Here is a 12861-nt window from a genome sequence, read left to right as displayed (position 1 = left end):
GTCACGTGCAGGAAACTGGAGGCGACAGATCAGTTGGAAATACAGGGAAAACGGATCACTACCTGCGGATTGCTGGTGTTGGAGATGGTGTCACTGGGCAACATGTCTTGGTAGCTGGTATCATCCAAAACATTGGACAAACTGGAACTCTTTCGTGCCCGTGTGCCAGGGAAAGGCTTAAAGGTTTCCAGTGGGGAAGGGGTGCCCGACTGGCTGACCGATGTCTCGTTCCCACTTTCGAAAGTGGTCGCAGAGCTGGCACTCCCTAGATCGAGCCGTAGATCAAAGGGGGATGCAGAGAAGGGAGAGAGCGGCTGGTAGGCATTTTCATATGGAGGTCCATCAGAGCAGTTTGTGTCTACTGAGCCGGGGGGATCAAGGATACTGGAGGAGGAGTAACTGGTTTGGTCCGATGAGTCAAAGGATTTGAAATTATAGGTATGAAAAGGTTTAGTTTTGGCTGCTGGAGAAATGGAGTGATCAGAGAAACCTTCTGAGAAGTCCAGGTCAGAAGCCTCAAAGCTCATGGGAAACACAGGTGATGAAGCTGGATTCTCTTTCAGCCCATGGGGGCTAGAGTTCTCCTTGTAAACGCCAGACTCTGAATCCTTACTGCTGCCCATGCGCTTTAGTGGATTTAGGATATCGCTACCATTCACCGGGCTGCTCAAGCTCCGAGGCCGGGACTCGTAGGATTCTTTGATGTAGAGTTTGGTCAATATGTCCTGCCAGCCTGTTTGCTTGGCCAGATGTCGCACAATGTCTTGTTGTGAGTAGATCAAGTGGAAAATCTGTGCGAGAGGACAGAGATTCATCATGTAATGATATATAGCTTAAGAATTCAGAAATAATAGTGATAATGGGCAGAGTGGGTTAACAGGCAGCTGGCTCAACCAATTGTATTACAGTCAGTTAGAGGCATGCCGACACTGCCACCATAAAAACGGCTATGAAGGTTTGCTTTACCCGAAACAAGTAGTGCATCATCTGTAATGTGACTGACAGTTCTCAGAACCAATCAAACGTATTAAAAAAAGGCATGTAAACTATCTCATACAGCAGCATGTGATTGGTTGTTAGCCATTCACAACAAATCACATACGCAAGCCATGGCAACAACATTACCATTATCGGTTTCCAGACACCGATTAAATGCGTTATCAACAGGGGAAAATTAAAACACCATTAAAGACCATGATTGTGTTTTCATAAAAAGCCAGCAATACACAGCAGCAGACAACTGCGACATGCAATTAAGTAAAACAATACTTGATGAGTGGTATAATTAGTCTCTGACCTTGCGGCAAACATCCAGCTTCACCGGAAGCTCCGCCCTGTGCGACAGGTAAACCACAGCCAGAAGGTCCTTATAATTAGGTGAAAAATCTGCGGTGATGTAAAAAAAAAATAATGTGAAGTGATTGTTATGAATTCAACGGTCTGTAGGCCACCCCTGACCGTCTACAATAACCCACAAATCAACAAATCAAGACGTTATTGACCTAGGAGCCAGCTGTGCTCATGCGGCAATCTTACCCGAGCCCAGAACCTGTTCCGAGAGGCATCGGATGAGCAGCATGGACACCGGACCCTCACTCAGGAATGAGATCAGACCCGGATAGCCAATGTCCCTCAGCTTCAGGCGGCTTTTAAGCCGCTCATTGACCTTTTCATACTTGATCAACTTGTAGATAATCTGAAAAGGGCAATTATTACAGACAACAACATGAGTCAGTTGCTGTGTAGCACACGCTGGAGGTCACGGACAGGGCAGCTGTAACGGCACCAACCTTGAACACTTTCTCCCTCACTTGATCGGAGAACTTCTTCTGGGCAAGGAGGTAGTAGAAGACATCGACATTCCCTTGGTCAAGTAGGAACATGTAGAGCTGCTCATTGCTGCTATTTGCCTTCAGGAGGCTGTGCATGACGTCCAGGACCCCACACACCTGACATAAAGACAGTGACACATAGGGAGATTATATATATATATATATATATATATTTATAAACACATACACACACACGATATGGACCTCTGTGTGGCCCGGTATATACCTGCGCTTCATCGTTCACGGCCGCTGTGTAATTCAGCACACTGTGCAGATCCTCAGGGCAGAGGTTCTTGGAGAGGAAATCCTTTACCAGAGAGAGCAGAGACATCTGTACAGTCTTCACATTGTCCACAGTGGTCTGATCCTCCTTCTGCATCCTGTAACGTCAGCGGTGACACACAGACATGTTACTGTGCGGTAACGCCGGTATGATGGGGGGCTACAGCTAAGGGACAGATCTGTCAGCCTACACAACAACCCCAGAGACTGAAATGGAATCACTCCTGGTCAAGGTCACACCCAGGAAGGATCATCCTGTATGCCTGATGGACCCCGTATCTGATTCAAGATGATGGGGCTTAACTACCAATAGTGTGCAAAGGCTGTGGCAACCAGTAAAATGTGACCGTCTGCCGTGCGCTATACTGATGGAAGCTATGGCCATTTGGCTGGTGCAGGTTACTGAGGATTTTAACTTTGTGAGCGAGTTAGCTCCAATATTGTTCCTTTCTCAATGCCACCAGAACTCCAGCAGGCCGGGAAAGCAGACTGACTCCCGAATTCTCCAGACCAGATGCCCCACCAAGGACAACCTTGCACATCACTTGTATAGAAGACTGGTGGATCAGGACCCCATAGCATCTGCCGCTCAAGGCTGAAGCAGGACAGGAGGCGTTGAGATGTCTTCTGCCCTATATTTTCAAGGGGCTGAGATTGAAACCACTGTAGTAAAGGCTCTGTGCTCATCATATCTTACTCATGGCCCAACTGGGGTGACGGCTTGGCCGGCAGGCGCACCACCGGCTCTCCACCTCTAATTCTCGTGGCGGTGGGAGGTAGGACCCTGCTCAATGTGATGCGTAGAAATTCAACTGTGTTTTTAGGGTAGTAGAAGATTGTTGTGCAGAAGCTCTAGACATTGCTCGTGGGGTGGATATGTCATCTATGCCACGTATAGGCCTCTAACATGTCTCGGTCTCTCCTCTTTTCGTAGGAGGCCTTCTAAATTGGGGGGGTGGTTAACAGACAGATTTTGGCAAACCTATAAAAGCTACGATTTAAGCAGACCGACTGTAATAGACGGATCCGTCCTTTGTGCGTTTTAAGCTCATATCCCTGAGTTAGGTTTTGTATCAAATGTACAAATGGAAACCAAGAGATGTCATAATAAAGAATCACTGCTATAGGCGAAAGGGACAAAGGTTTATCTCGCTCGGAGTTATTCTGCATCTCCTTAGATGATGTGTGGTCAACGCTTACCCATAATGCCTCCTGACAGAATCCAGGATGTACTGCACCCCATATTTCCTCCGTACTCTCTGCTTGTGGTCCTTCATGATGGAGGAGAGGTACTGGATGTGACCTGCCGGAAGGACACAGATACTTCAGTGCAACAAGAAGCTGGAATAAGCCACTGGACAGAAGAATTTTGTGGCCACAGATGTCCAAAGAACAAGTCTGAAACGGGAGCAGAGAACTGAATGGGCATTACAGGTGTAGAGATACTCACCCAGCCGGACGGCAAAGTCACTATTGCTCCAGATACGGAAGTCAAAGAGCAGATGCTGATAGAGGTAGTGTAGCAGTAAGTTATGACCTTCTGACGAGATCAGGTCCATAAGCATCTGAGAGGCCATAAGCACATTCATGTCCAATGTGAGGGGAGACACCTGCAGGCACATTGTGATCACATCATGTTGCGTGCTATACAGATATGGCATGTCCCTCAACTCCCCACTTACAGGGAACAGAAAAAGGGAATAGAGTGAATGAATGATGGAATGAAGGAGTGAATGAATGATGGAACGAAGGAGTGAATGAATGATGGAACAAAGTAATGAATGATGGAATGAAGGAGTGAATGAATGATGGAACAAAGGAGTGAATGAATTATGAAACAAAGGAGTAAATGAATGATGGAACAAAGGAGAGAATGAATGATGGAACAAAGGAGAGATTGAATGATGGAACAAAGGAGAGAATGAATGATGGAATGAAGGAATGAATGAATGATGGAATGAAGGAATGAATGAATGGTGGAATGAAGGAATGAATGAAGGATGGAATGAAGGACTGAATGAAGGAGAGAATGAACGATGGAACGAAGGAGTGTATGAATGATGGCATGAAGGATGGAATGAAGGAGAGAATGAATGATGGAACAAAGGAGTGGATGATGATGGCATGAAGGAGTGAATGAAGGAGAGAATGAATGAAGGATGGAATGAAGGAGAGAATGAAGGAGAGAATGAATGATGGAACAAAGGAGTGGATGAATGATGGCATGAAGGAGTGAATGAAGGAGAGAATGAATGAACGAAGGAGAGAATGAATGAACGAAGGAGAGAATGAACGAAGGAGAGAATGAATGATGGAACGAAGGAGAGAATGAATGATGGAACGAAGGAGAGAATGAATGATTGAACGAAGGAGTGAATGAATGATGGAACGAAGGAGTGAATGAATGATGGAACGAAGGAGTGAATGAATGATGGAACAAAGAAGTGAATGAATGATGAAACAAAGGAGTGAATGAAGGATGGAATGAAGGAGTGAATGAAGGATTGAATGTAGGAGTAAATGAAGAAACGAAGGAGAGAATGAATGATGGAATGAAAGAGTGAATGAATAAAAGGACGGAATGAATGATGGAATGAATAAATGATGGAATGAATGATGGAATGAAGGAGTGAATTATGGAACGAAGGAAAGAATGATTGAATGAATGATGGAACAAAGGAGTGAATGAATTATGAAACAAAGGAGTGAATGAATGATGGAACAAAGGAGATAATGAATGATGGAACAAAGGAGAGAATGAATGATGGAACAAAGGAAAGAATGAATGATGGAGCAAAGGAGTGAATGAATGATGGAGCAAAGGAGTGAATGAAGGATGGAATGAAGGAGAGCATGAATTTTTCAGCAACGTATTATATAACCTATGAGTATATTATTGTATATTATCACTTTATATCTCATCCTGTAAACTCTTACACAGCAGAGTAAATATAATGACAACTGATGCATAACACCTACTAAGTAATCAGCTTAGGACAGGTTCTCACCTTCTGCAGAAGGGCACCGATGATGGCGGGACCACAACACTGTAGCAAGCTCTCCTGGTTGGCCGGATGATTCCGTATAAAGTTCTTCACCATTAGCAGGAACGCGGCTACTCCATTTCTCTCTAGCCTGCTCTCTGCAGGGGAAGATGGCGGACAGGGTCATGGGCGAACATGAGGTTGCTTACAGATACAAACCCCAATCATAGGACATGGTGAAAAACCTGGGGCTTGATTATTTGGCACAAACCCGTCGGTTCTAGGTCCGGCCATGCACCAGAAGAGGAAACCATTCATCTCAAGTCATTTCTCATCGCTTCCCGGATATTCCCGCCCTGGCAGATGGCTGAGACTTGTATCACGTCTGCTATGTAGCGCTATGTTAGAGGCATGCCCACACTGGCTGTTGTGAAGGTTTGGTTTACCCTAAACACCTCATACATCACCCGTAATGTGATTGACAGTTCTCAGAACCAATCACTAAGCGCTCTGTGATCCACATAAACGCAATCTGTTCCAAGAGATCCAGGTTATACTGAATCATGTAGTACTGACAAAAAGGTGAGAGCCGCAAACAAACCAGGGTCTCCCCAGTGTGAAAGAAAGATTTGTTTAATAAATAAGGGCTTGCATTACTTGAATCTTGAAAGTGTTTTCCCTCATTCGCGTATACAGCAAACTTAAAATAAATATATTTATTATAATATTTCTCACCAAAGCCCTATTGCTATTGACTCTAGCGTTACAAAAACTTACACTGGTAACGTAAAGGGCAAATAACGTTATTCCTGATGAAACCGATGCACTCTAAGCCTCACATCTGGCTTTATTATACAGGCCTGGGATAACGTACAGAAACCTAACAACCCACCAGAAGACTTTCCCAGAGGAAGCTGCATGGACTGGGCATTCCGAGAGGAGGTCAGCTCAGGGCCCACCAGGTCGTGTGTCTCCTGTGCGTCGGGAGCTTCTTGGGTCTGCGACGCTACTTGGCTGAGGAGGGGAAGCAGCACCCCCATTCCTCCGACACAATTCACCACGTCCTGCAGGACAGACAGAAGACATAATCAGACGTACATACTAATGTAAAGGGGAAGAGACAGATGACAATTTCATGACAGAGAAGATTGGGGGTCGCCTTGCACAGGTGATAGAGACCCGTCTCACATCTGACAACAAGCGTTAGTAACCATGCACGTATGTCAGTAAGAGCTATTTATATGCTAAACTATCCCAAGTGTCAGTGCGCCATTTTCCCGAAACCCCGAAAGTCAGCGTGTCCTTCTCCCGAGACCCTGAGTGTCAGTGCTCCCTTCTCCCGAGACCCCGAGTGTCAGTGCTCCCTTCTCCCGAGACCCCGAGTGTCAGTGAGCACTTCTCCCGAGACCCCGAGTGTCAGTGCCCCATTCTCCCGAGACCCCGAGTGTCAGTGCCCCATTCTCCCGAGACCCCGAGTGTCAGTGCCCCATTCTCCCGAGACCCCGAGTGTCAGTGCCCCATTCTCCCGAGACCCCGAGTGTCAGTGCCCCATTCTCCCGAGATCCCGAGTGTCAGTGCCCCATTCTCCCGAGATCCCGAGTGTCAGTGCCCCATTCTCCCGAGACCCCGAGTGTCAGTGCCCCATTCTCCCGAGACCCCGAGTGTCAGTGCCCCATTCTCCCGAGACCCCGAGTGTCAGTGCCCCATTCTCCTGAGACCCCGAGTGTCAGCGCTACCTTCTCCAGAGACCCCGAGTGTCAGTGCCCCATTCTCCAGAGACCCCGAGTGTCAGTGCCCCATTCTCCAGAGACCCCGAGTGTCAGTGCCCCATTCTCCCGAGACCCCGAGTGTCAGTGCCCCATTCTCCAGAGACCCCGAGTGTCAGTGCCCCATTCTCCAGAGACCCCGAGTGTCAGTGCTCCCTTCTCCCGAGACCCCGAGTGTCAGTGAGCACTTCTCCTGAGACCCCGAGTGTCAGCGCGCCCTTCTCCCGAGACCCCGAGTGTCAGCGCGCCCTTCTCCCGAGACCCCGAGTGTCAGCTTTCCCTTCTCCTGAGACCCCGAGTGTCAGCGCGCCCTTCTCCTGAGACCCTGAGTATCAGCGCACCCTTCTCCTGAGACCCCGAGTGTCAGTGCTCCCTTCTCCTGAGACCCGAGTGTCAGAGCTCCCTTCACCTGAGACCCCGAGTGTCAGTGCCCCATTCTCCCGAGACCCCGAGTGTCAGGGCTCCCTTCTCCTGAGACCCCGAGTGTCAGAGCTCCCTTCTCCGGAGACCCCGAGTGTCAGCGCTCCCTTCTCCTGAGACCCCGAGTGTCAGCGCTCCCTTCTCCTGAGACCCCGAGTGTCAGTGCTCCCTTCTCCTGAGACCCCGAGTGTCAGTGCTCCCTTCTCCTGAGACCCCGAGTGTCAGCGCGCCCTTTTCCTGAGACCCCGAGTGTCAGCGCTCCCTTCTCCTGAGACCCCGAGTATCAGCGCACCCTTCTCCCGAGACCCCGAGTATCAGCGCACCCTTCTCCTGAGACCCCGAGTGTCAGTGCTCCCTTCTCCTGAGACCCGAGTGTCAGAGCTCCCTTCACCTGAGACCCCGAGTGTCAGGGCCCCATTCTCCCGAGACCCCGAGTGTCAGGGCTCCCTTCTCCCGAGACCCCGAGTGTCAGAGCTCCCTTCTCCGGAGACCCCGAGTGTCAGCGCTCCCTTCTCCTGAGACCCCGAGTGTCAGCGCGCCCTTCTCCTGAGACCCCGAGTGTCAGTGCTCCCTTCTCCTGAGACCCCGAGTGTCAGAGCTCCCTTCTCCTGAGACCCCGAGTGTCAGAGCTCCCTTCTCCTGAGACCCAGAGTGTCAGCGCGCCCTTCTCCTGAGACCCCGAGTGTCAGTGCTCCCTTCTCCTGAGACCCCGAGTGTCAGTGCTCCCTTCTCCTGATACCCCGAGTGTCAGAGCTCCCTTCACCTGAGACCCCGAGTGTCAGTGCCCCATTCTCCCGAGACCCCGAGTGTCAGGGCTCCCTTCTCCTGAGACCCCGAGTGTCAGAGCTCCCTTCTCCGGAGACCCCGAGTGTCAGCGCTCCCTTCTCCTGAGACCCCGAGTGTCAGCGCTCCCTTCTCCTGAGACCCCGAGTGTCAGTGCTCCCTTCTCCTGAGACCCCGAGTGTCAGTGCTCCCTTCTCCTGAGACCCCGAGTGTCAGTGCTCCCTTCTCCTGAGACCCCGAGTGTCAGCGCGCCCTTTTCCTGAGACCCCGAGTGTCAGCGCTCCCTTCTCCTGAGACCCCGAGTATCAGCGCACCCTTCTCCCGAGACCCCGAGTATCAGCGCACCCTTCTCCTGAGACCCCGAGTGTCAGTGCTCCCTTCTCCTGAGACCCGAGTGTCAGAGCTCCCTTCACCTGAGACCCCGAGTGTCAGGGCCCCATTCTCCCGAGACCCCGAGTGTCAGGGCTCCCTTCTCCCGAGACCCCGAGTGTCAGAGCTCCCTTCTCCGGAGACCCCGAGTGTCAGCGCTCCCTTCTCCTGAGACCCCGAGTGTCAGCGCGCCCTTCTCCTGAGACCCCGAGTGTCAGTGCTCCCTTCTCCTGAGACCCCGAGTGTCAGAGCTCCCTTCTCCTGAGACCCCGAGTGTCAGAGCTCCCTTCTCCTGAGACCCAGAGTGTCAGCGCGCCCTTCTCCTGAGACCCCGAGTGTCAGTGCTCCCTTCTCCTGAGACCCCGAGTGTCAGTGCTCCCTTCTCCTGATACCCCGAGTGTCAGTGCTCCCTTCTCCTGATACCCCGAGTGTCAGTGCCCCCTTCTCCTGATACCCCGAGTGTCAGAGCTCCCTTCTCCTGAGACCCTGAGTGTCAGCGCGCCCTTCTCCTGAGACCCCGAGTGTCAGTGCTCCCTTCTCCTGAGACCCCGAGTGTCAGTGCTCCCTTCTCCTGAGACCCCGAGTGTCAATGCATGATTCACCCAAGACTGTAAGCTCCACATAGAATGCATTTATACAGTATCTGACTGTCCAGAGACCCCAGATACAGATTCTGGGATCCCCCTTAGGGCGTTCCCTACTATAAAAGTGACATCAGAGAGAGGCAAAGTACAATTAGAGAAATGAGCCGGTACCTTCACGTTCCATGTGACGACTCTGTGTCCAGTCAGCCTCCCATCAAATTCATGTCGGGGCGAGAGGTCCAAGCAGATGTTATTCTTGGAAGCCTGGAAGCACCAAACAGAAACCCTTACGGTATAGATGGCGCGATACTCAAACATTAACTCCAAGGATTAAAGTTTCGAACACAAGGACATAAGATAGAAAAAATTGAGGACTTTTTCCCTTAAATTCGCGATTCCATAACACCACCCTCTGCCCCCAGCTTACCAGAAGAGGGGGAGCGATGTAGGAACAGACTGACACAAATTCCCTTCTGCGTGTATTCCAATAAATAAAGGAACCTTAGTTCTATTATTATTCCTATCACGCCAGCTGTTATAGCGCTTGTGGCTGCACCGCCAATGCTACATGTCTTCTCATTTCATGCAAAACCAAGGACTTGGGAGCTGGCGAGATCTTCACATAGTTTAGAAAAAGTTTCCGTCATGACTGGGGGAGTATTATCCTGGTTTATGTTTGGCTGACAGTGGAGTTAGTAAATGGATGACATCATCCTCTCAGGGTAGTGATGTCAGAGTGTTCCACGTCCTCCAAACCCACTTACCTGTGGAGTGTAGAAGAGGCGTAGTTTGGCGCCAAGCTCGGCAAATTCACTCTCCGCTGTAAATGGAGACACAAAGTTCGGCCCTGTGGGAATGAGGTGAAATTAAATATGTTCCTGACGACGCCCGTCAGTGGGGGAGCGTGACGCAGTGTCATGTCTGAATCTAAGGGTCTGGTTTCCATTCTCACCCTCCCCCACCTGTCTGCGGCTCGTGCTACAGTACAGTTACTCACCCTATACTTCTTCACGCCCTCCATATCACTGCCCTCGCATGGAGACCACCAAATCGCTTACACATGCCCCGATCATCTCCCACCTGGACTACAGTAGCCTCTTCCCTGGTCTTCCTCACTCCTGCTTCTCCCCATCTCATGATCATCCTCAATTCCACTACTTGTCTCTGTGATTCCATCTCCCCCCCGCTGTCTCCCCTTCCCCTACAGGATCCAGTTTAAACCCCATACACTCACTTTTAAAGCTCTCATCACCTGCGCCCCCCCCCCTTCCTTACATCTTTGACCTACACCCAGTGCACACGCCCTCTTGCCCTCACCCGCTGATAGTCACCTGGCCTCTTTTGGTACATTTTTATACTGTATTGTTTATACCCATGTTATTCTCCGTATACGGCGCTATAAAGTCTAAGTGGCGCCACATAACTAAGAGATAGTCTAATAAAATTTATAGCTAATAAATGACTTTTCTCTTTTTGTATCGTCCTCATTACGGAGGAAATATTTTTTATGATATATTGTCGAAAGGTTTATAGGTCCTGGGAATCTTCATTTTTAAATGACATTCCCTCCTCAGAGTAAGTAGCGTACAGGCCGTGGGTCCCTGGAATTGAGATAAGAACGGACCATCTGACAACAAGCATTATATCTGCCTAATAATGATCCTGAGCTGATGTTAGCCTGCGTGTACACTTCATCCATTACAGTAGGACGGTCTGTCCCAATACCTACCAGCCTCGTACAGGGCCTTCACGTGAGCAGGCTGAATGGTGTCATGGAAGATGGACACGGTGCCCAGGTGACCTTCTAATGATGTAGGTGTCCCCCACTCCGTGTCCTGGGTTCCCGCGACAATGGTAGACACAAGGCCCTCCCTCTGGTTCTGCATGCCGCTGCCCAGACCCCACCCTTGCCCCACGGAGGTGGCTGGGAAGGACTGGGAGCGGCTGAGAGCCGAGTGGGATGCAAAGGTGAGGTCCGGGGTGTGGGCTGGAGAGGCGGAGACGGTGGTGGTTGTGCGGTGACCGGCTGACCCGATACAGCAAGAGGTGAAAGACTACAAATGAGAGACAACAGCAGCTGTTACTTCAACAACTTAAAGGACAGCTCATTGTATTGTACGGTCTGTACTAGTTACATTTATCATTCACTGCAAACCCTCCTGCCAAGTCACCTGACGGACACATGCAGAAGCCGCACTGCGGTATACTGCGACACGGACTTCCAGAAGAGAGATTAGCTGTCTTACACTCATGTACACGAGCAATGGTACGTGACGCGGATGTGAGAACAGGGGCAGCGGAACGTGTTCTGCGTTCATCAGTCCCCACTCTGTCACCCGTCTAAGTGCCCCTGTGACTCCACTGACCCAGAGCGTTCAATCATCTCTGCGGAATCCGTCTTCTCCTCCATTCTCCTAAGAGCCGGAAAGGGAGGAGAGGCCGAAATACAGCCGGCCGCGCCCATGTGATCTTACGCTGAGAATTTACTGTCGCCCCCTCAACTTCTCCAAACCCGGAAAAGCAACCACAGCTCACCTCATTCAGTGACGGAAAGCGAAGCTGCGCCACCTTCCTCAGCAGCCCGTCAGCATAAATATTCACCATGTTCTGCCCGAAAGGACGCCGCCCGGCCACATGCACGATGTCCACACAATGCTGTCAGGCAGAAACAACAACTTACTAACACATAAAGAGACACCTGCAAATATTCACAGGGGTTCTAGAGTTATTAGTATGAGCCCCCTGCACTGAGGCTATTATATGGGTCTCACTATAAGATGAAGTAATTAAATATTTACTAAAACGTGCACTCGCAACGAGCTACAAGGATTGTGGTGATAACAGATGGTCACCGCCATGTACCACAGAGGCAGCAATACACTGGACAAAGGGCTATAGAGGCAGCGATACGCTGGACAAAGGGCTACAGAGGCAGCAATACACTGGACACAGGGTTATAGAGGCAGCGATACACTGGAAAAAAGGCTATAGAGGCAGCGATACACTGGACACAGGGCTATAGAGGCAGCGATACACTGGACACAGGGCTATAGAGGCAGCGATAAGCTGGACACAGGGCTATAGAGGCAGCGATACGCTGGACACAGGGCTATAGAGGCAGCGATACGCTGGACACAGGGCTATAGAGGCAGCGATACGCTGGACACAGGGCTATAGAGGCAGCGATACGCTGGACACAGGGCTATAGAGGCAGCGATACGCTGGACACAGGGCTATAGAGGCAGCGATAAGCTGGACACAGGGCTATAGAGGCAGCGATAAGCTGGACACAGGGCTATAGGGGCAGCGATACGCTGGACACAGGGCTATAGAGGCAGCGATACGCTGGACACAGGGCTATAGAGACAGCGATACACTGGACACAGGGCTATAGAGGCAGCGATACCCTGGACACAGGGCTATAGAGGCAGCGATACACTGGACATAGGGCTATAGAGGCAACGATATGCTGGACAGAGCTATAAAGGCAGCGATACACTGGACACAGGGCTATAGAGACAGCGATACACTGGACACAGGGCTATAGAGGCACCGATACACTGGACACAGGGCTATAGAGGCACCGATACACTGGACACAGGGCTATAGAGGCAACGATATGCTGGACACAGAGCTATAAAGGCAGCGATACACTGGACACAGGGCTATAGAGGCAGCAATACACTGGACACAGGGCTATAGGGGCAGCGATAAGCTACACACAGAGCTATAAAGGCAGCGATACACTGGACACAGGGCTATAGAGGCAGCGATAAGCTAGACACAGGGCTATAGAGGCAGCGATACGCTGGACACAGGGCTATAGAGGCAGCGATACACT

General features: G+C 50.5%; 1 protein-coding gene across 3 annotated transcripts in view; it reads right to left on the bottom strand.

The window, feature by feature from the left end:
* Positions 1 to 12861, bottom strand: part of NBEAL2 (neurobeachin like 2) — a 205423-nt gene that overhangs the window by 30396 nt on the left and 162166 nt on the right. For all 3 annotated transcript variants that reach the window (XM_088463189.1, XM_088463190.1, XM_088463191.1), the window contains 13 exons: positions 11556 to 11675; positions 10750 to 11074; positions 9785 to 9867; positions 9192 to 9284; positions 5991 to 6162; positions 5123 to 5256; positions 3565 to 3724; positions 3315 to 3417; positions 2059 to 2212; positions 1791 to 1949; positions 1537 to 1696; positions 1298 to 1386; positions 63 to 791 (listed from right to left, as the gene is read on the bottom strand). In XM_088463189.1, coding sequence (XP_088319315.1) covers positions 63 to 791; positions 1298 to 1386; positions 1537 to 1696; positions 1791 to 1949; positions 2059 to 2212; positions 3315 to 3417; positions 3565 to 3724; positions 5123 to 5256; positions 5991 to 6162; positions 9192 to 9284; positions 9785 to 9867; positions 10750 to 11074; positions 11556 to 11675 — 2481 coding nt within the window. The remainder of the gene's footprint in view (positions 1 to 62; positions 792 to 1297; positions 1387 to 1536; positions 1697 to 1790; positions 1950 to 2058; positions 2213 to 3314; positions 3418 to 3564; positions 3725 to 5122; positions 5257 to 5990; positions 6163 to 9191; positions 9285 to 9784; positions 9868 to 10749; positions 11075 to 11555; positions 11676 to 12861) is intronic.

Source organism: Taudactylus pleione, unplaced genomic scaffold, assembly GCF_031769625.1.
Source record: "Taudactylus pleione unplaced genomic scaffold, aTauple2 ptg001330l, whole genome shotgun sequence".
NCBI lineage: Eukaryota > Metazoa > Chordata > Amphibia > Anura > Myobatrachidae > Taudactylus > Taudactylus pleione.
This window is presented reverse-complemented; position numbering and strand designations above follow the sequence as displayed.